The following is a 19,899-nucleotide window of genomic DNA, read 5'->3' on the forward strand; positions in this document are numbered from 1 at the left end:
CAGGTAGAACTGAAGCAAAAGATATGTACATGCATTACTTCCAAATGATCTCTCTTAGAATCCTATGGTATCAGATCATAGGGATTTTGTCAACTTTTGGAGACAATTAAGGAAATAATACATTTTTTCTCTGCTGATGGTTGTTGTTTTATACATATCAATTTTATTAATCCTTTAGTTAATATCTAGAATGTAATTTGTGTCTTCCACTGTGAAGATGCACAACTTCCTTGTTCAACATCTCTGTCATTGCTTCATAATGTTGCCTGTCCCTCCTTTTAAGGTATCAATATTGACTTGCGATATACACCCTTTTATAATTATGACTTCTTTGAAATATTTATCCACTGTCAGGATATTAAGTTAGTCACAAGAGATTAGTCACAAAATCACATTTTATTTTTAAGGCGAGTTGAAATTGAATGCTTTGCATATTTGTAAATGGCACAACTTTCATTCACAACTGACCTTTACATCCCTAGAAGATGCAATTTATTATTTTAATTATTTATTTTGTGTGTTTCATTGCAATGAAGTCATATTGCTTCCAGTTGAGTGAAAGTAGTAACTGAGCTGGAATTTATTTTTGTCTTGAGTTCCAGGTAAGTAGTTATTATAAAATGTAGCCTTTCAAAATAACTATTACGACTGACCTCCTAATAGCACACTGATGTGTAATAGTATGACTACAAGGTCAGTTGCATCCCTGTTTGACAGCTTAAAAGTTACCATTTTTATCTGGTTTTAATTGTAGGGTTGCTCAGTCACATCATGGATTATTATTTATCTTCCTCACAGTATCATGATCTAACACTAGTATTTTGCTAGTCTTAACCAACATTGCATTTACATTGTCTAGTTCCTCTTTTAAACAGACAACTCCAACCAGAGTACATTGAACATAGAATGTTACAGCGCAGTACAGCTTTTGATGTTGTGCTGACCTGTGAAACCAATCTGAAGCCCATCTAACCTACACTATTCCATGATGATACATATGTTTAGCCAATGACCGTTTAAATGCCCTGAAAGTTGACAAGTCTATTACTGTTGCAGGCAGGGAATTCCACACTCTTACTATTCTGTGAGTAAAGGAACTACCTCTGATATCTGTCCTATATCTATCACCCCTCAATTTAAAGCCAAGTGCCCTCATGCTAGCCATCACCACCCGAGGAAAAAGGCTTTCACTGTCCACCCTATCTAATCCTTTGATCATCTTGTATGTTTCAATTAAGTCACCTCTCAAACTTCTTCTCTCTAACGAAAACAGCCTCAAGTCCCTCAGCCTTTCCTCATGAGACCTTTCCTCCATAAAAGGCAAATTCTGGTAAATCTCCTCTGCACCCTTTCCAATGCTGCCATGTCCTTCCTATAATGCGGCGACCAGAGTTTTGTACAGCTGCAACATGGCCTCACGACTCCAAAACTCAATCCCTCTACCAATAAAAGTTAACACACCATATGCCTTTTTAACAACCCTATCAACCTGGGTGGCAACATTCAGGGATCTATTTAAAACTCTCTCTGTGGTTCTACTTATGAAAATCACAGGAAAACCAGTCCCAGCATGGTTCGGGAGTAGACCATTTCAACACCACAAATTCCATTTTCCCCAATCCTGATGCTACTGTCCCATGAACTGAAATCTATATTTTTCTCACACCAAGATCTCTCTGCTCATCCACACTAACAAGAATCTTACCATTAGCCCAGTACTCTGCATTCCTGTTACTCCTTCCAAAGTGAATTACCTCACATTTTTCCACATTAAACTCCATTTGCCACCTCTCAGCCCAGCTCTGCAGCTTATCTATGTCCCTCTGTAACCTGCAACATCCTTCCGCATTGTCCACAACTCCATCAGTGTTAGTGTCATCTGCAAATTTACTAACCCATCCTTCAACACCTTCATCCAGGTCATTTATAAAAATGACAAACAGCTGTGGACTCAAAACAAATCCTTGCGGTACCACTAGTAACTGCAGGATGAACATTTCCCATCAACCATCACCCTCTGCCTTCTTTCAGCTCACCAATGTCTGATTCAAACCGTTAAATCACCATCAATCACATGCCTCCATATTTTGTGCAATAGTCTACCATGGGGAACCTTATTAATGCCTTACTGAAATCCATATACATCACATCAACTGCTTTAACCTCATCCACCTGTTTGGTCACTATCTCAAAGAACTCAATAAGGTTTGTGAGGCACGAACTGCCCTCCACAAAACTGTGTTGACTATCCCTAAGCAACTTATTTCTTTCTAGATGATTATAAATCCTATCTCTTATAATCCGTTCCAACACTTTACACACAACCGAAGTAAGGCTTACTGGTCTATAATTACCAGGATTGTTCTGACGCCTCTTCTTGAACAAGGGAACGACATTTGCTGTCCTCCAGTCTTCTGGTACTATTCCTGTAGACAATGACGGCACAAAGATCAAAGCCAAAGTTTCTGCATTCTCCTCCCTGGCTTCCCAGAGAATCCTAGGATAAATCCCATTCGGCTCAGGGGATTTATCTATTTTCACACTTTACAGAATTGCTAAGACCTCCTCCTTATGAACCTCAATCCCGTCTAGTCTAATAGCCTGTATCTCAGTATTCTCCTCAACAACATTGCCATTTTCCAGTGTGAATACTGACAAAAAATATTCATTTAGTGCTTCTTCTATCTCCTCAGGCTCCACGTACAACTTCCCACTACTGTCCTTGACTGGCTCTAATCTTGCTCTCGTCATTCTTTTATTCCTGAAATACCTATAGAAAGCTTTAAGGTGTTTCTTGATCAGACCTGCCAAAGATTTCCCATGACCCCTCCTGGCTCTTTTTAGCTCTCTCTTTAGGTTCTTCCTGGCTAACATGTAACTCTCAAGCACCCTAATTGAGCCTTCACATCTCACCCTTACAGAAGCCTTCTTCTTCCTCTTGGCAAGAAATTCAACATCTTTAGTAAGCCATAGCTCCTTCGCTGAAGCACATCCTCCTTTCCTGACGAATATATACTTTTCAAGGATCCACAAGCTCCTTATTTGATACACGGACCACCCTCTGTGTGAAAAGGTTGCCACTTAAGTGACTTTTATATCTTTCCCCTGTCACACTAAACTTATGCTCTCTAGTTCTGGAATCCACCCCCCACCCAACCTCTCCTCACCCCATTTATCCCCTAACCATGCACCTCATGATCTTATAAACTTCTATAAGGTCATCCCTCAGCCTCTAACACTCCAGGGAACACAACCCCAGACTCTACCTGCAGCTCAAATTCTCTAACCCTAGCAACATTCTTGGAAATCTTTTCTATACACTTTCAAGTTTCATAACATCCTTCTAATAGGAAGGAGACGAGAATTGCATGCAATATTCTGAAAGTGGCCTAACCAATGTCCTGTACCGCTTCAATATGACCTCCCGACTCCAATACTCAATGCTCTGACCAATAAAGCAAAACATACCAAACACCTTCTTCACTATCCTCTATACCTGTGACTCTACTTTCAAGGAACTATGAAGCTGCAACTCCAAGGTTCTTTGTTCAGCAACCCACCTCAGGACCTTACTATTAAGCGTATAAGTCCTGCTCTGATTTGCTTTTCCAAAACACAACATCTCACATTTATCTAAATTAAACTCCATCTGCCAATCTTCAGCCCATTAGCTCTTCTGATCAAAATCACATTGTAATCTGAGGTAACCTTCTTCACTGTCCACTACACCTCCAATTTTGTTGTCATCTGCACACTTACTAAATAAAGCTCCTATGTTCACATCCAAATCATTTATGTAAATGGCAAAAAGCAGTGGACCCAGCACCAATCCTTGTGGCACACCATTTGTCATAGGCATCCAGCCTGAAAAGCAAGTTTCCATCACCACCCTCTGTCTTCTACCTTCGAGCCAGTTCTGTATCTAAGTGGTTAGTTCTCCCTGTATGCCATGATATCTAACCTTGCTAATTCAGTCTCCCATGAGGAACCTTAACGAACACCTTACTGAAGTCCATGTAGTCAACAGCTCTGCCCTCATCAATCCTCTTTGTGAATTCTTCAAAAATCTCAATCAAGTTCATGAGACATGATTTCCCATGCACAAAGCCATGCTGACTATCCCTGATCAATCCTTACCTTTCCAATTACATGTAAATCCTTTCCCTCAGGATTCCCTCCAACAACTTGCCCACCACCGATGTCAGGTTCACCAGTGTATGGTTCCCTGGCTTTTCCTTACCACCTTTCTTAAATATTGGCACCACGTTTGCCAACCTCCAGTCTTCCAGCACCTCACCTGTGACTATCGATGATACAACTATCTCAGCAAGGGGCCCAACAATCACTTCCCTAACTTTCCACAGAGTTCTAGGGTACACCTGATCAGGTCCTGGGGATTTATCCACTTTCATACATTTCAAGACATCCAGCATCACCTCTGTAATATGGATATTTTTGAAGATGTCACCATCTATTTCCCCACATTCTGTATCTTCCATGTCCATCTCCACAGTAAACGCTGATACAAAATACTTGTTTAGTATCTCCCCCGTCTCCTGCGGCTCCACACATAGGCTGCCTTGATGATCTTTGAGGGGCCCTATTCTCTCCTTAGTTACCCTTTTTGTCCTTAATGTATTTATAAAATCCCTTTGGATTCTCCTTAACCCTATTTGCCAAAGCTTTCTCATGTCCCCGCTTTGCCCTTCTGATTTCCCTCTTAAGTATACTCCTACTGCCTTTATATGCTAAGGATTCACTTGATCCCTCCTGTCTATACCTGAAATATGCTTCCTTCTTTTTCTTAAGCAAAACCTCATTACTGTGTTCCTTACACCTACCAGCCTTTCCTTTCGCCCTAACAGGAATATACTGTCTCTGGACTTTCATTATCTAATTTTTGAAGGCTTCCCATTTTCCAGCCATCCCTTTACCTGTTAACATCTGCCTCAATCAGCTTTTGAAAGTTCTGCCTAATACTATTAAAAGTTTAAGTCCTTCCGCGCAGCTCTAGCAAATTTCCCTGTCAGCATATTAGTCCCCTTCCAATTCAGATGAAATCCATCCTTCTTGAACAGGTCACTTCTACCCCAGAAGAGATTCCAATGATCCAAAATGTGAACCTTTCTCACCTGCACCAGTTCCTTAGCCATGCATTCAACTGACTCTAATCTCCAGCATCTGCAGTACCCACTTCTGCACAGAAGCCTCCTGCACTATCTGCCTACCTCTACTACCTTTCCTGGAGTTAACCCATCTACCTGACTGTATCTGTGGCTTTTCTTCCTTCCTATAACTGCCAACATTCCTACCTCCTTACTCTTGTAAATTCCTCATTGCCTCTAACTGCCACTCCAGCCAATTCATGCCATCTGGTAGGATTTGCAACCAAAGACACTTCCTGCAGACACAATCCTCAGTATCATGTAAACTCTCCCTAAACTCCCATATCCGACAAGAAGAGCATATCACTCTACTAAAGGCCATCTTTGCTCATTCACGATCTACAGACCCAGAAAATAGCATCATCCTTCGAGCTTCTGGATCTTTCAATAGCGTTAGCCAATCAGGAGATCCTGCTTAATGTTACCAATAGTTTGGATGGCTTTGTTAATTGCTAAATGTCCTGTTAATGTTTGTTCCACTATTTTAGGCTTGAGTGTCTGGTTCTTCGCTGTTAGTACCCATTCTTTGTTTAGTTGATGGGATATGGATACCTACAGTGATTACTGACAGGGTGTGTCCTTTAAACTATGCTAATATCTTTAGCACCTAGTTGTTGTTTGATGCTGCTTTCTGGGTTTTGTGACTTCAGAGTTTTTCTTGGCCAACTTACCCAGCATCCTTTGCTGTTTCGCCAAGTTAGCATTATGTGATTTAGCAGCCAGGAGCCTGCTATATTACTTTCATCAATAGAATAGGATGCCACACTTGTTTGGAAACCATGCAGTCGTCATTGATTCAAAATTCGATGAATCAAGGTACTCCCTGACATTTTAGCTGTTCAAATAAGCTCCATAATTCAGAAGGTCCCAATTCATGCTGAATTTGTTGATCTAACCGTAGTGATTGTAAGGAGGTCAGCCATTTGGACTTCACAGAATATGAATTCCCTGACTGAGGCTGTTAATCTGGTCCAATCATGGAGCCCTGACTGACAGATACAAACAGTAGTGCCAGACACCCTGATGACTCTGACAGCTGGCTCCAAAGAAGCTAGATTAGTGTCAAGGGCTCTTCATGTATAAATAAAGGGTGACTTGATGACAGGATATCGGACCCTTTGGAGTTATTTGGCTGGCCATGCTTCAAGTAGCCTAAAAAACCTTGGCTACAATTGTCACATGACCACTGATGTAAGGCCAGCTCAGAGCAGAAAATATTATGCTTTTTTCCTCATGTGACAAAATGTTTCTATAATGGAGAGTAGAGGAAAATAGGAACAGAAGTAAGCCATTCAGACCTTTTTTGAGTCTGCTCAACCATAATATAATTTAACCATATCTATTCAGTAATTTAAGTTCCATTCCCTTATCTACAATAGGCTTGATACTGTTACCTAATAAAAAAAAATCACTCTTGGCCTTAGAAGCTCCAAGTGACCAAACATTTGCATCTAGAATTCTAGATTTCTGCTACAGTTTTTTGTGTAACGGTACTTCTTGGAATTCCCTCTTAAATAGCTTAACTGTAGTCTCAACATTCCACCCCTTTGTTTTTGGTTCCTCCATCAGAGGAAACAGTTTCTCTCAAGTTTCATTAATAAAGTAAAAAAATTTAAAATTCTCAGTAAATTTTTGAGTTGGACTGTGAAGTACTTATATTGCATACAAAGTTAAGACTTAACAAAACCATTAGTTCTAACTTCAGTTAATTGTTCAGACATCTGGTGGATATTGCAAGTGCTTGTGCACGTGCTTAGAATCACTATTGAAATATATAAAACTGTTCTTACTTTATGATGCCAATGATTTAGACTCAGTTAATGTGCCTTGACCCAAATATTGAAACCTTTAGCCTACAAAACCAAAGTGAGTCTCAGTCACACCCATTTTGGCAAGCGTCCTTCCCATAGTTTAAAATACTGTTTCAAATCTGTTTCCTAATGAGCAAGAAAGTGTTCCATTGCTGAAAGCTTTCACAGCTGTTTCCACCAGTCTGTGACAGTCTCTATCTTGCACCTCAACACAATGGCCATTAAAGCCAGCAGTCCATTGTTCCCTGTACAACAAATGCCAATATTGCTCTATCTGGAACATGGTCAAGAGAACATGACCAACTGTTACATTTTACTTTCTTCTCGGAATAACGAATTTTAATAGAATGTTTGGCTAAGATTTTTTTCAACATTTCTATATTTTCACAGTGTGACTTTCACACTGTTACCTGTACATCATCCAACTATTCTTCTGAATGAGTTATAATATTGCATTTTAAATGAGTGATCTGAAATTATTTGATTTTCTATCATATACAGGGGAACCTCTATTATCCGGCATGCAATTATCCGAATATCGGGTTATCCAGCAAAGATCGCAACGTCTCGATGCTTGGCTAAATTATGTTATCCGGCATTTGATTATCCGGATTTCGATTAACCGGGCAGAACACTCCCCAGTCATGTCCATTGGAAAATTGAGGTTCCTCTGTAAATAAAATTGTTATTGTAGATAGGGGACGGGGTTTGGAATTGCCATAATAGGACATCCTGTCCTACAAGAGAGAGACGTGTATCAGTGTGGTCTTCAACTGGTATCCCATGAGAAGTTAAGAGTGCAGTGAAAGTTTCAGGAAACTGAGCATTAAGGCCATGTCCATGCTCTAGCTCTCTTCTAGATCCTCAGTACCTTTTATTGAAGGCAGTATCTGCTGACACCAGGCACCCCATCGACTGTACATTTCATATCTTTCCAATTCCACACATGCACTATCATAAAAATAGTTGTGCCGCGGAATTGCTTGTCTCATTGATGTTTGCTTTGATTCTGAAAAGGTTGGGAAACATTGAAATGCAATGTGTTTGGATGATGTGTCTGACATGTTTGAGTAATTGGCAGTGTTTGAAAGCTGAGAGAACAGGCTGTGAGACTTGTAGGAGTGCTATGTGTGAGGATGAGACAAAGCTATGAATGTTAAGTATGAGTGGGTTTTTTTGAGAATGCTGGCAGGTGAGTGAAAAATGGGTGGTGAATGTAATACTGTGAGGCAAATGGTTCATTTACAAGGATATGGCATTTGAACCCTGATCAGTTATATGAAGTCACTAATCCTCTTTCCCACCAGTCCTCAGGCTGAGCTACTTGCAGTGATAGCATTGGGTTTCTGGTCCCACTGCCTTCTCTGCATCTGTCTGCACTGGAGGGCACTAGTCTCCGAGGGATTCTCCTGTACTCAGGTTTCTAGTGCTGCATCAGAAAATCTGGATCAGAAAACTTCTAGCATCAAGCTATAATCCCCACCTATTTCAAGAAGACCACCATCATCCCAATACCAAAGAAAACACATGCAACATGCCTCAATGACTACTGCACGGTGGCTCTGACCTCCATAATTATGAAGTGCTTCAAGAGATTAGTCATGACTCATATCATCTCTAGCCTCCCAGTCTGCCATGATTCCGTGCAATTTGCATACCTGTGCAACAGGTCCACGTTATACACTCATTCCTAGAACATGTGGGCGGCACGGTGGCACAGTGGTTAGCACTGCTGCCTCACAGCGCCAGAGACCTGGGTTCAATTCCCGCCTCAGGCGACTGACTGTGTGGAGTTTGCATGTTCTCCCCGTGTCTGCGTGGGTTTCCTCCGGGTGCTCCGGTTTCCTCCCACAGTCCAAAGATGTGCAGGTCAGGTGAATTGGCCATGCTAAATTGTCCGTAGTGTTAGGTAAGGGATAAATGTAGGGGTATGGGTGGGTTGTGCTTCGGCGGGGCGGTGTGGACTTATTGGGCCGAAGAGCCTGTTTTCACACTGTAAGTAATCTAATCTAATCTAAAACATCTGGATAATAAGGATATCTATGTCAGATTTCTACTTATTGACAACAGCTTTGCCTTCAACACGATAATCCCAACCAAACTAATCTCCCAACTCCAAAACCTAGGTCTCTGCAACTGGATTCTCAATTTCTTCCCCCACAAACTGCAATCAGTGAGAATAGGCAACAACACCTTGTTCGCAACAATCCCCAACACTCATCCCTCGCAAGGATGTGTACTGAGCCCCCTACTGAACTTCCTGTACACTCATGACTGTGCAACCAAATTTTGTCCGAATTTCATCTACAAGTTCACTGACGACATCACCAATGTAGGCCGGATATCAAACAATGACAAGCCAGAATACAGGAAAGAGAGAGTGCTTGGTGACATGGTGTAAAGATAACAATTTCTCCCTCAATGTCAGCAAAATGAAAGAGCTGATCATCAACTTCAGGAAGCAAAAAGCAGGCACCTATCTACACCAATGGAGCTGAGATGCAGAGGGTTGAGAGTGACAATCACCAACGATCTGTCCTGGACCACTCACGCTAATGCGATGGTCAAGAAGACACAGCATCTCTTCTTCCTCAGGAGGCTAAGGAAATTCAGTATGTCCATAAGGACACTCTCAAACTATTTGGATGTATTACTGCTTGGTAAGACAACTCTTCTGTCCAGGACCATAAGAAACTACAGAAAGATGTGAACAGAGTCCAGTCCATCACGCAAGCAAACTTTCCATGCACTGACTTCCATGCAATTTGCTTACCTGTGCAACAGGTCCACACTATACACTCATCCCTAGAACATCTGGATAATAAGGACATCTATGTCAGATTTCTACTTATTGACAACAGCTTTGCCTTCAACAGTATAATCTACACTTGGAAAGGCAGCTAATATCATCAAAGTCCCCTTCTACTCTGGTTATAATCTCTTTCAACCTCTTCCATCAGACAGAAAATACAAAAGCTTAAACATGCATACCAACAGGTTGAAGAACAGCTTTTTCCCTGCTGTTATTGGACTTCTGAATAAACAGCTTAAATTTCAAATCTAGTAGTTATCTTGCATTTTGTGCACTTTTTTGTAGGCATAACTTTGTATTCCTCTCTCTGTTCAATCACAGATCTTTGTATGTTATGATCTACCTGTACTGCACGGAAAACAAAACTTTTCACTGTACTGAGGTGCATGTGAAAATAATAAATCAGAATTAGTGCAGGCTGGTTTTCAGTAGAGCTGGCTAGCCTTAAGTGGTGTTAGTGTCTCCCAGATATGCCCCCCCCCAAACTGGGAATCTTACTGGCTCCATTGTGTTTTTCATGTCTTTTTCTGATATTACTAGGTTTTTTGGCAAAATGTATCAGAGTTGGAGTGATGAGGCTTTGGGCCAAGTAAGTGAAAGCAAATGATTTTATTCTCTCCAAGCTAGGGTATGGGGCCAGGAGGGAGATGGTGATAGGTCGGGGGTGGGCGGGTGCTAAAATTGACTCCAGATGTCTTTTCATAACTGAGGAGATAAACAAAAGGAGATAAAACAAGTTTGCATTTCATAATTGGATCCTTCATCAGAATATTAGCAGTTTTGACACTGTCCTTACATAATTAGATTAGATTAGATTACTTACAGTGTGGAAACAGGCCCTTTGGCCCAACAAGTCCACACCGACCCGCCGAAGCGCACCCACACAGACCCATTCCCCTACATTTACCCCTGCACCTAACACTACGGGCAATTTAGCATGGCCAATTCACCTAACCTGCACATTTTTGGACTGTGGGAGGAAACCGGAGCACCCGGAGGAAACCCATGCAGACACGGGGAGAATGTGTAAACTCCACACAGTCAGTCGCCTGAGGCAGGAATTGAACCTGGGTCTCTGGCATAAGAAATATTCACCTATCTTTAACCTTTCCTGATGACCCGTTTGAATCTTCTTTACAAGCTCTGTTTTTCTTTCAGATTCCTAGCATTTGCAATCCTTAATTCATACCTTTAAAACATTAATTTTATAAAATGCACAGCACTCTTTTCAATAGTTGTGCGTTTGCTGCAAGTTTAAAACGTGAGTATGTAAGGTATTGACAGGTGTGGCATTAAAAAAGACATACTGTTAACCTCCAGGGGCCCCTGGCTTCCTATGAGTCTCATTTAATTTATGACCACAAAAGCTCCACCTCTGATCTGAGAAGCCTCTCCCATAAACTTCCACAGGAACAAAGTCTTTTCCTACTTTTGCCTCAAGGGACTATTTCCCAGGCAGGAGGGACTGTATGGTGGGAATTTATACCATGTTACAGAAAAAACAGCTGTTTTCAAAGTCAGTCCCTCCAGATGCAAATGTGATCTGAACCCTGTTGTGTCTGCACAACGCCAGGCTGCTTTTGGCTTTGTTTTTGCTAATCGTCGCTGATTTGAAAGGATGTGATAACCCAATTCTAGTGAGATCAACAGACGAATGCTTGAGGCCATAGATGTATTAAATGATTTTCTGATGCTATAATGCCCAAAAGGCCTAATGACATACACTGTAATACACAATTCTTCCATAATTCTGTTATCCTTCACCCAAGGAAAGAAATTTCCTTGACAATGGGCCTATATCCTAGAAATGGGAATGCCCAGCTATTAGGCTATAGCTCTGTTGCACAGTGAGCAGCCGGGTTCTTGGACCAGAAAGGTATCAATCACATTTACACACATCTTGAAAAGTACAAAACTTTGAATATAATTAGTGTGTGTGAAGATTTTCTGCAGGAAAAGAGGTGGCACAGATGGGAAGGATCAACACTCCTGCCTCTCCCCCACTCCTTTCTCCCAGTTGGCCTCCTTTCTGCAGAATTGAACTGAACAAAATTTAAAAGGCGCAGTGCAGCAAGGGGTAATTGACTTGCCACAGTTATGATGATAAAACTGAAAGATCCATTTAGATTTTTCCTTATGGGTACATTTTGTCTACATGTTGCATGAATTACACGTATTTTCATTGACTAATGTACTTAGGCCCCAATTAATAAAGTTCTAATGGCCTCATCAATGCCTTAGCACAAATCAAACATCAAAGCTTATTGATTTGTGTTGCCAAATTCCACATCAGGCTGTGCATTTGCTCGTTTCACTTTTTAAGAGGCCTGTGGTTCACAGTTTTGTTTTTGCATTATTCAGATTGAAGAACAGAAGCGACCTGTCACCTCTCAAGTAAAGCGCCAAGCTTCCATGTCAAATGATGCCTCACAGAGAACTAATTCTCAAAATAAAATTAAACGCCATGGCTCAAGTAAGCACACAGCCTTATTCTCAGTTTCTTCTTTTCCTATCGTCTGTTTCACCTTTAAGTAACTCTCCTCCTAAAGTTGATTTTGGGAGACAGAAAGGTCGGTTGAACGTGTAAAACGGAATACTTGAACAAGTCAGCCCCAGGAATTGTCATTAATAAAGGTAGAAGCATCTCAGCTGTTGGTTGATGAACGGATGGCAGTTCAGATTGACGAGGTGAACCGTTACAGTTCAATAATAAGCTGGGTTTTCTTATTCTGTTCAGAAGTTTAGATTTTGTGGGTGTGGAAGGGGTCTGCAATTACGAAATAAAATGACACTACAGTTCCACATGAAATTCAGCTGCTAAATCATTCACCTGAAAAGAGAACCTTGACCGATTTTACTACGTTATTTGGTTTTATAAAATAATCTATGGAGTTTTTGATAAAGTGACATTACTCTGTTAAAAGGACCAATTGCTGTTGTTTAATACTTTTAATTTTTTTTTTTAACTTGAGCCATCATGCAATTAAAATGAAATTACAATTATAGTTCTGAAGTGACAATGGTATAGCTTACATACAGTTTGGTTCACAGTTCACTGTAGTCGGGTTCAAGCCAGGTTTGACATTTACTAGAATATAAAAAAAAGCTCCTCATATTAACAGGCTGCATTTCACTTTTTTAAAAATGTATTGAGTTAATGATTTTCTCTTATTAGTCCAGTATTGATTGTTCCTTATGTTATCTGCTTTGGAATGCAGTTTTTTCTACAGTCCAGCAGGTTAAGACTGGCAGGAGTGAGATTGTATCTTGATTTGTTGTGTTTGCTCTGTTTAGGATGAAAATCAGTGGGAACAGAATTATTTTATTTCAGGAACCAGACTTTTCATATCAGTAAATTATTGATATTTTCAGATACTGGACTCTAAATAGGCATTTCAGGCGAATTCAAGATGGCTGCCAACCCTAACAACACTGGAAAAAAAAGTGTGACACGGAGAGGGTAGGGTCTCTGATCCTAGTATTCCATCACCATTTTAGTCAACATACATTGTTTCAATACTGCTTTTGGTTTTGAAATTTGTTTCAAGATTTGCAGAATTCCTCCTGACTTACCATGGCATCTTTGATTCTGGGTAATTGAACATAATTGAAATATACTTTCAGCCTGTTTCTTCTGTCCCAGAGAATATCAAAAAGTGGCAAATCCAACAGGCTTTGTCATTAAACCAATCCTGATGAAAGATTCTGACCTGAAATGTTGACTCCCCTGCTCCTCTGCTGCTAGACCTGCTGTATTTTTTCCAGCTCCCCCTTTTATCAATTTTGTCACTAAATCTGACATGCATAGAGCCAAGATAACCACTTCTGTCTCATAATTAAAATAGTTTCTAGTGAATGTATTTTAAGCAATTTTGTTACGTTAAATTAGATTTTGCATTTAAAAGTTGCAATGAAATGCACAGATCTAGTTCATTTAAAAATAATTACAATGTTAGATCCACACGGTTATTGTTACCCCGGTTGTAAAAAATGTTCAAAGGTGAGGTCTCCACAGCAGGTCTAAAATTTCTAAACTCAAAAGAAATATTAATGTGATTATTCCCTTTACCAAATGTCGAACATATAATCTGTGCATGTTAGGTGGGATTTCAATAATAGTAAAACTAAATTGCACCAGTCAGAAAATAATCAAAATCTTTTTACTGCAAGCTTGCAAATAGAAATATCTGAACCACTATTATATTTCATCCTAAATACACCAGTAATTTGTTGCTTAAAGTCCAGAGAAATTGAGCTGGATTTTCATCTAAAAGTTTTGAAGACCACAGGGCTGTCATAAAACCGTAGCTTTCTGTGTGCTGCTAAGGTATTGGACAGGCCTGCAATTCACAGCTGAATGTTATGATTACAGATAGACACAAAAAATGATAAAACTGTTCTTGTGGCAAGGTGGTTGCTTTATTGATGTTTCAGCTTCTTTGCAGATTGTCGTGTATATTCCTTCAGGGTCAGAGCAGACAATTCGTTACAGCAGAATGATATTAATTAACAATGGTTTATTACAATGAGATTGAGATGCAGTTTGAAGCGCATCCCAGCTCCATAGAGCATTTCTGGCAATTCTCCTTCCTTAACCTTCACTCAACCCTACCCACCTTCTAATCCTCCTCATTACCCCCATCCCACTCAAGTATCCTATTTCCTGTTCATGACTCCTCATAACCACCAAGTCCCCTCAATGCCCTTTCCATTTCCCCTAATACTCCCCATGTCCTCCCCATTCTTCAAAATACCCCCATCCATCCATACAGGTGAAATCCAGTATTTACTGTGGGCAGTCTTCAGGATTCTTTCTAACTGCTATCAATTTAAAGGTAAAGCCAACTTCCAATCAGCTAAGTATTTCACTTGTGGACCAGGCCAAACCTCCTCAAAATATTTTAAGAAGGTAGACTAGACCCTAACATTTTCTTAATTTAAAGGCAAATAGCAAGTGGATTGTCCAGGTGTGATGCAGCTGGTCAAACCACTTGACTTTGAGCAAAACAGAATTTATTTAAACACTACAGTTGAAATACAAACAAAAGAAAATGGAATTTAGTATGACTTAATTTTGGAAAATGTAACCGACCCAATACAGTAACTATTACTAATTAACTGCTCCAATTCAACAACATCCCTTAATCACACCCCTTGGCAAAAAGGTACATTCAAACACAGATTCTTACAGGCAGGAGGGAACAACATCCAAAGAGATTTCAGAAGGTCAGAGGAGTTGCTTATTGAAGCTTGCAACTCCCTTGGACTCTCACATCTTGTGACTGCTGCAGCTAAAACAAACTAGAAAAACCTGAACTTGGATAATTGGCCACTCCCCTTCCATTGTTAAATGAGATCCTTCCTAGACTGTTTGGCACCTCTGCCTTTACAACCTCTTTTCAAGAAAACCAAGGACAAAATAACCTTTTTTAAAGTGACAGCATCATCACACTTATAGCTGATAATTGGCCAAGCATCCAAGCTTAGCTGTCAAACCAAACCTGAGAAAGCTAAATAGTGGAGCCTATTTAAGTTACTTCAGGTTTCCTATCATAAAAGTATTCCAGGAGTATGTGATTGCTTTTTGTTCTCCCTTAATTTAAAATGGCTGAGCATTTGAATCATTTCAGATTATCAGACTAAAGATCGCAAGCACTGTTTCCTTCAGTATTGAATGGATAAGAGCATTTTGTCAATGCGAATAGCATCTCAACACTTGCCTGATGCTGATCAAAGTAATGGCCTATTGCCCTTTGCAAGATCAACTTTTGTAGTTGGGGAAAAAACTTTTTCTTTGTACTTCAATGTCTGTCAATCAAAAACAGTCCAAGAGCAAGTGACTGTTTTAGGTCCCCAATTGCACTGAGTTTCCACACAGTTCACAACTCCGGGAGGATGATACACCTCATATCCTGAAAGAGCGAACGCAATTTTGTTAAGATTACGGGGGCGGGGGGGGGGGGGGGAGGAGGGGAGGGAGGAGGGGAGGAGGGGGAAGACAAACATGGATTTGGAACTTGAGCTGCTCATCCCTGCAACAAAAGGATTGTTACCTTTACGTGTCACACAGATGAACATTGCTGGAAACAGAAACGGCATGAGGAATCTCGGACATCCTACCTGCCATTTTTAAAGGATGCCTGAGTTGACTAGACTCAGTGAAAATCTTGCCTTAAGTTTATCTTTTCTGTGTTCTGTTAACATTTCAGTGTCTATTTTCAATACCTGTTTAATTGCAGCTGCACTTCCATCTGATGCTTAAACTTCTTCAGCATACAAACTGCTCCTTTACACAAGACAATTATAAGCCTAAAATTTGTTTTATTTTTCTGTGTAAATTTCTATATGATTTTAATAGGAGTTGGCTATGTAAATTTGTCATGGCACCTTGTTGGCAATGGTGATACTGAGGCACCAAAGTCTTATTCTTTCAAGACTGCTAAGACTATTGCCATTTAGACCAGCTGGGATCATTTTAAATTTTTTTTTTTTGGCATGAGATAGAGGGAGGAAATTTTTAACCAGAGATGATACAGAAAACAAAAATAATTCATTATGTAATAACAGATCACAATAGGGCAATCAAACACAACTAAAGATAAGGAAAGACACGGTTGGTACGGAAAGATTCATTTGCGAATGACTGGGAGAGGTACTAAATTTTTTTATATATTCCAAATTATTAGCTGCTCACATCTAATTACTAACCTCAGACTAAAAATTGAAGGTAAGACATTACTGTCCATATTAAATTAAAATATTCATTTATTAATTTAACTATTTGCAGATTTGATGAATAACATGTTTTGGCAGATCTTGAAATTTTTGATACATATATGAATTATTTTCATAGAAATATGCATCTCTCCCCCATTGCACCCAACAGGGGAAATTGAAACCAAATTGCAGAAGGGAGAATGGAATTCAAGCATGACTATTGTATCATTATGAAATGAAATGGGGATCAATTTGAGCTGCAAACCAAAATCTATTTATTGAAAACAAGTTTTCAATTTACTGCCTGTAGCTTGATGCCATCCATATCTTTCAGATGCGACTCAGTCCAAATATGGGAAGACACGAGCAGAAGAAGATGCAAAGAAATGGCTGACCGAACAGGAGGCACTTGAAAATCAGAAAGATTCAATTCGTAGAGAACTGATACAGCTCCGCAAAGAGAAGAAAGAGTTCCGTGAAGCCCTGAAAGCACTTAAAGGTACAAGCATTCACACTTACTCCCTAAAATTAGTAATTTTAGAGCTTAGTAATGGATTTGAATCACATCCATTTGTCACATGGGGACAGGAATCAATCAGTTGTTAAATACTGGATAAATAGTTAAAGATGTAAAGCCTTTTTTTTTCAGTACTTTTGTTCTCAGAAGTGCCACAGTGAGTTAAAGATTTTTAACCTTAATTTCTATTACATCACTTTGGAAAGAAATAACTTAGGTCCACATTAAATTACAATTTTAATTTGTGTTCATTTTCAATTCTTTGCATGAAAGTGGCACCCTGATGCTACAGAAAATAAAATATGATCATCTTTCTCAATAAGTCAGCTAATACAATATAATCAGTGGAGACTGAGCCATTATGCACCAAAGCTGAATTTCTGATTTGTGTTAAGTTAAATGATCAGACAATTTCATGCCGTGGACATAACAATTGACCCCACCCCATCAATTTATTGTTGAAATACTGGCCTAAAACTGCTCTTAATGCACAGTAGATATGAACCAATCTTGTCACACAAAGTTAAGATTTGTCTAATCCAGTCTAAATACACTTTGTGATGTGTGATAATTTAATTTCTGAACAATAATTATTTCAAGGTCTCTGGCAAAGGGATGGTGCTCAGACTGACCTTGTAGAAAACAGCCCAAAAAGATCTAGTGGCTTGTAGAACATCAATTTCCCACATTCCAACATTGATTTGAAACTGTAAACGTCTATAAAGGGATCTGTGATATAGAGCAAAAAAGAAAGTGCACTCATCAAGCAAGCTGAGCAACAAAATTTACATTCTTACAACAGTTAACCAGGAATTTAAAAATTGTTTTTAAAAATCAAATTATAATTAACAGTTTAGTCATTGAACAGAAGGCAATTTAAAGATTGTGATGAACATATATCTTGAAGTCAGAACTGAAATATCAAATAAAAGAAATATTTGTTTTAAAATTTGTGTAATTTTCATAGAATCCCTAGTGTGGAAGCAGGCTATTTCAGCCCACACCAATACGGAAAAGCATCCCACCTAGACCCAGCACCCTATCGTTTCCTCATATCCCATGGCTAATTCACCTAACCTGCAGGTCTTTGGACTATGGGAGGAAACCAGAGCACCCAGCAGAAACTATGCAGACACAGGGAGAAGGTGCAAACTCCACACAGACAGTCGCCCAAGAGTGGAATTGAACTTAGGTGCCTTGCACTGTGGGGCATTAGTGTAACCGCTGAGCCACCGTGACACTCCATACTTATCAAATTAGTTTTCCACAGCCAGAGAAGTTGTTCAGTGATCATGACTTAGGACACCTTCAACTCTTCAGTTCAAACGGTTTTTGCGTTTTCTATGTTCTACTGCAATGCAATTGGTGCATAAAATGTTGCATTTCATTTCAACTTACAGATTCTGATTTGAGTGCATCTGCAAAGACTGAAATAGTGCACCCAGTAAGGAGCAGTTTGTTTAACTGTGCAGATGAGAACACCAGAAGTTGCTGTCAGTTTTACACAGGCAATGCAGAATAATGGCAGTTTTGCAGTCATTTGCAGCCACATGCTGGGCCATCAAATTCATCCACTTTGATCTACACTACTTTCACTCTTAATTTCACAAGCCTTTACTCTAAATTGTCAAGTGAATACACTATTGCTAGCCATGTTCATCCAGATCAGAGATGTCCTCTTTTCCTTACTGCAATGTTATTATCAGCTCACACAGTCAGCAACTCCTCACACAAAATATTTAAATACTCCAATGCACAATGGCAAATCTCAATCATCTGTTTCACTTCTTTTTCTGTAACATCTATTGCCATCTGGTGGCCAACAAAAGTATATTCACCTTCTTTAAAGAAAAACCTTTTTTAAGTTATCCAGGCCCCATCCATCAAATCAAAAAATCAGAAAAGATCCTGCGTTGGTTGATATTAATCTTCCAATCAACTGAAAACATTAAAAAAATAAATTAGCATAAATACACAAATAAGTAGCAGTAAAACAACAAAAATAACATAGACCAAAGTTTTTTAGTGGTTCTTAAAGGATCAATATTGCAGATTGCATTAGGCAAAACCCAATCTGATGATACCAGAGAATAGAGGAGTCCAACTCCAGATCCCAATGAGGTCAGATGTATCATCTTTGCTCCTGAAACATTTAGAATAATGTCTAACTAACGAATGTAACTTGTAAATACTACTATTTTGCAATAAACTACATTTTGTTAAAATGAATGCCTCTTCTTGTTGTTAAGAAGAGGTTCATTCTCTACCACTGTTATCCAAATAGTCCCTCCAAACCTCTGAATCAGTGTAAAAAGGATTGATGATGACTTTGTTAGCCCACTGGTGGTTTCCATGCCTCTGAGTCAGGGTGTGTCATAACATTTCTGAACAGATTAGTGGCAGTACCCTATCCAAACCACAAGCACCTAACCACACTGACAAAATAAAAAAAATTATTAAAATGCGGCAGGACGGCATGGTGGCTTAGTGGTTAGCACTGCTGCCTCACAGCACCAGGGTCCCAGGTTAGATTCCAGCCTCGGGCAATTGTCTGTGTGGAGTTTACACATTCTCCCCGTGTCTGCATGGGTTTCCTCCGGGTGCTCTGGTTTCTTCGCACAGTCCAAAGATGGGCAGGTGAGGTGAATTGGCCATGCTAAGTTGCCCATAGTGTGAGGTGCATTAGGCAGAGGGAAATAGGTCTGGGTGGGTTACTCTTTGGAGGGTCGGTGTGGATTTGTTGGGCCAAAGGGCCTGTTTCCACACTGTAGGGAATCTAATCTAATAAAAAAAACAAAAATTAAACATAAGAAGTGATACAGTAAGTATGTGCATAATGTCTTGTTTCAATTTGTTCATACCTCACCTTGAGCAATG

General features: G+C 39.7%; 1 protein-coding gene across 4 annotated transcripts in view; it reads left to right on the plus strand.

The window, feature by feature from the left end:
* afap1l1a (actin filament associated protein 1-like 1a) overlaps positions 1-19,899 on the plus strand; it is a 206,501-nt gene that overhangs the window by 175,915 nt on the left and 10,687 nt on the right. For all 4 annotated transcript variants that reach the window (XM_043703824.1, XM_043703822.1, XM_043703825.1 and 1 more), the window contains exons 15-16: positions 12,150-12,261; positions 16,840-17,004. In XM_043703824.1, coding sequence (XP_043559759.1) covers positions 12,150-12,261; positions 16,840-17,004 — 277 coding nt within the window. The remainder of the gene's footprint in view (positions 1-12,149; positions 12,262-16,839; positions 17,005-19,899) is intronic.

The sequence above is a fragment of the Chiloscyllium plagiosum genome, chromosome 14 (genome assembly GCF_004010195.1).
Source record: "Chiloscyllium plagiosum isolate BGI_BamShark_2017 chromosome 14, ASM401019v2, whole genome shotgun sequence".
Lineage (NCBI taxonomy): Eukaryota > Metazoa > Chordata > Chondrichthyes > Orectolobiformes > Hemiscylliidae > Chiloscyllium > Chiloscyllium plagiosum.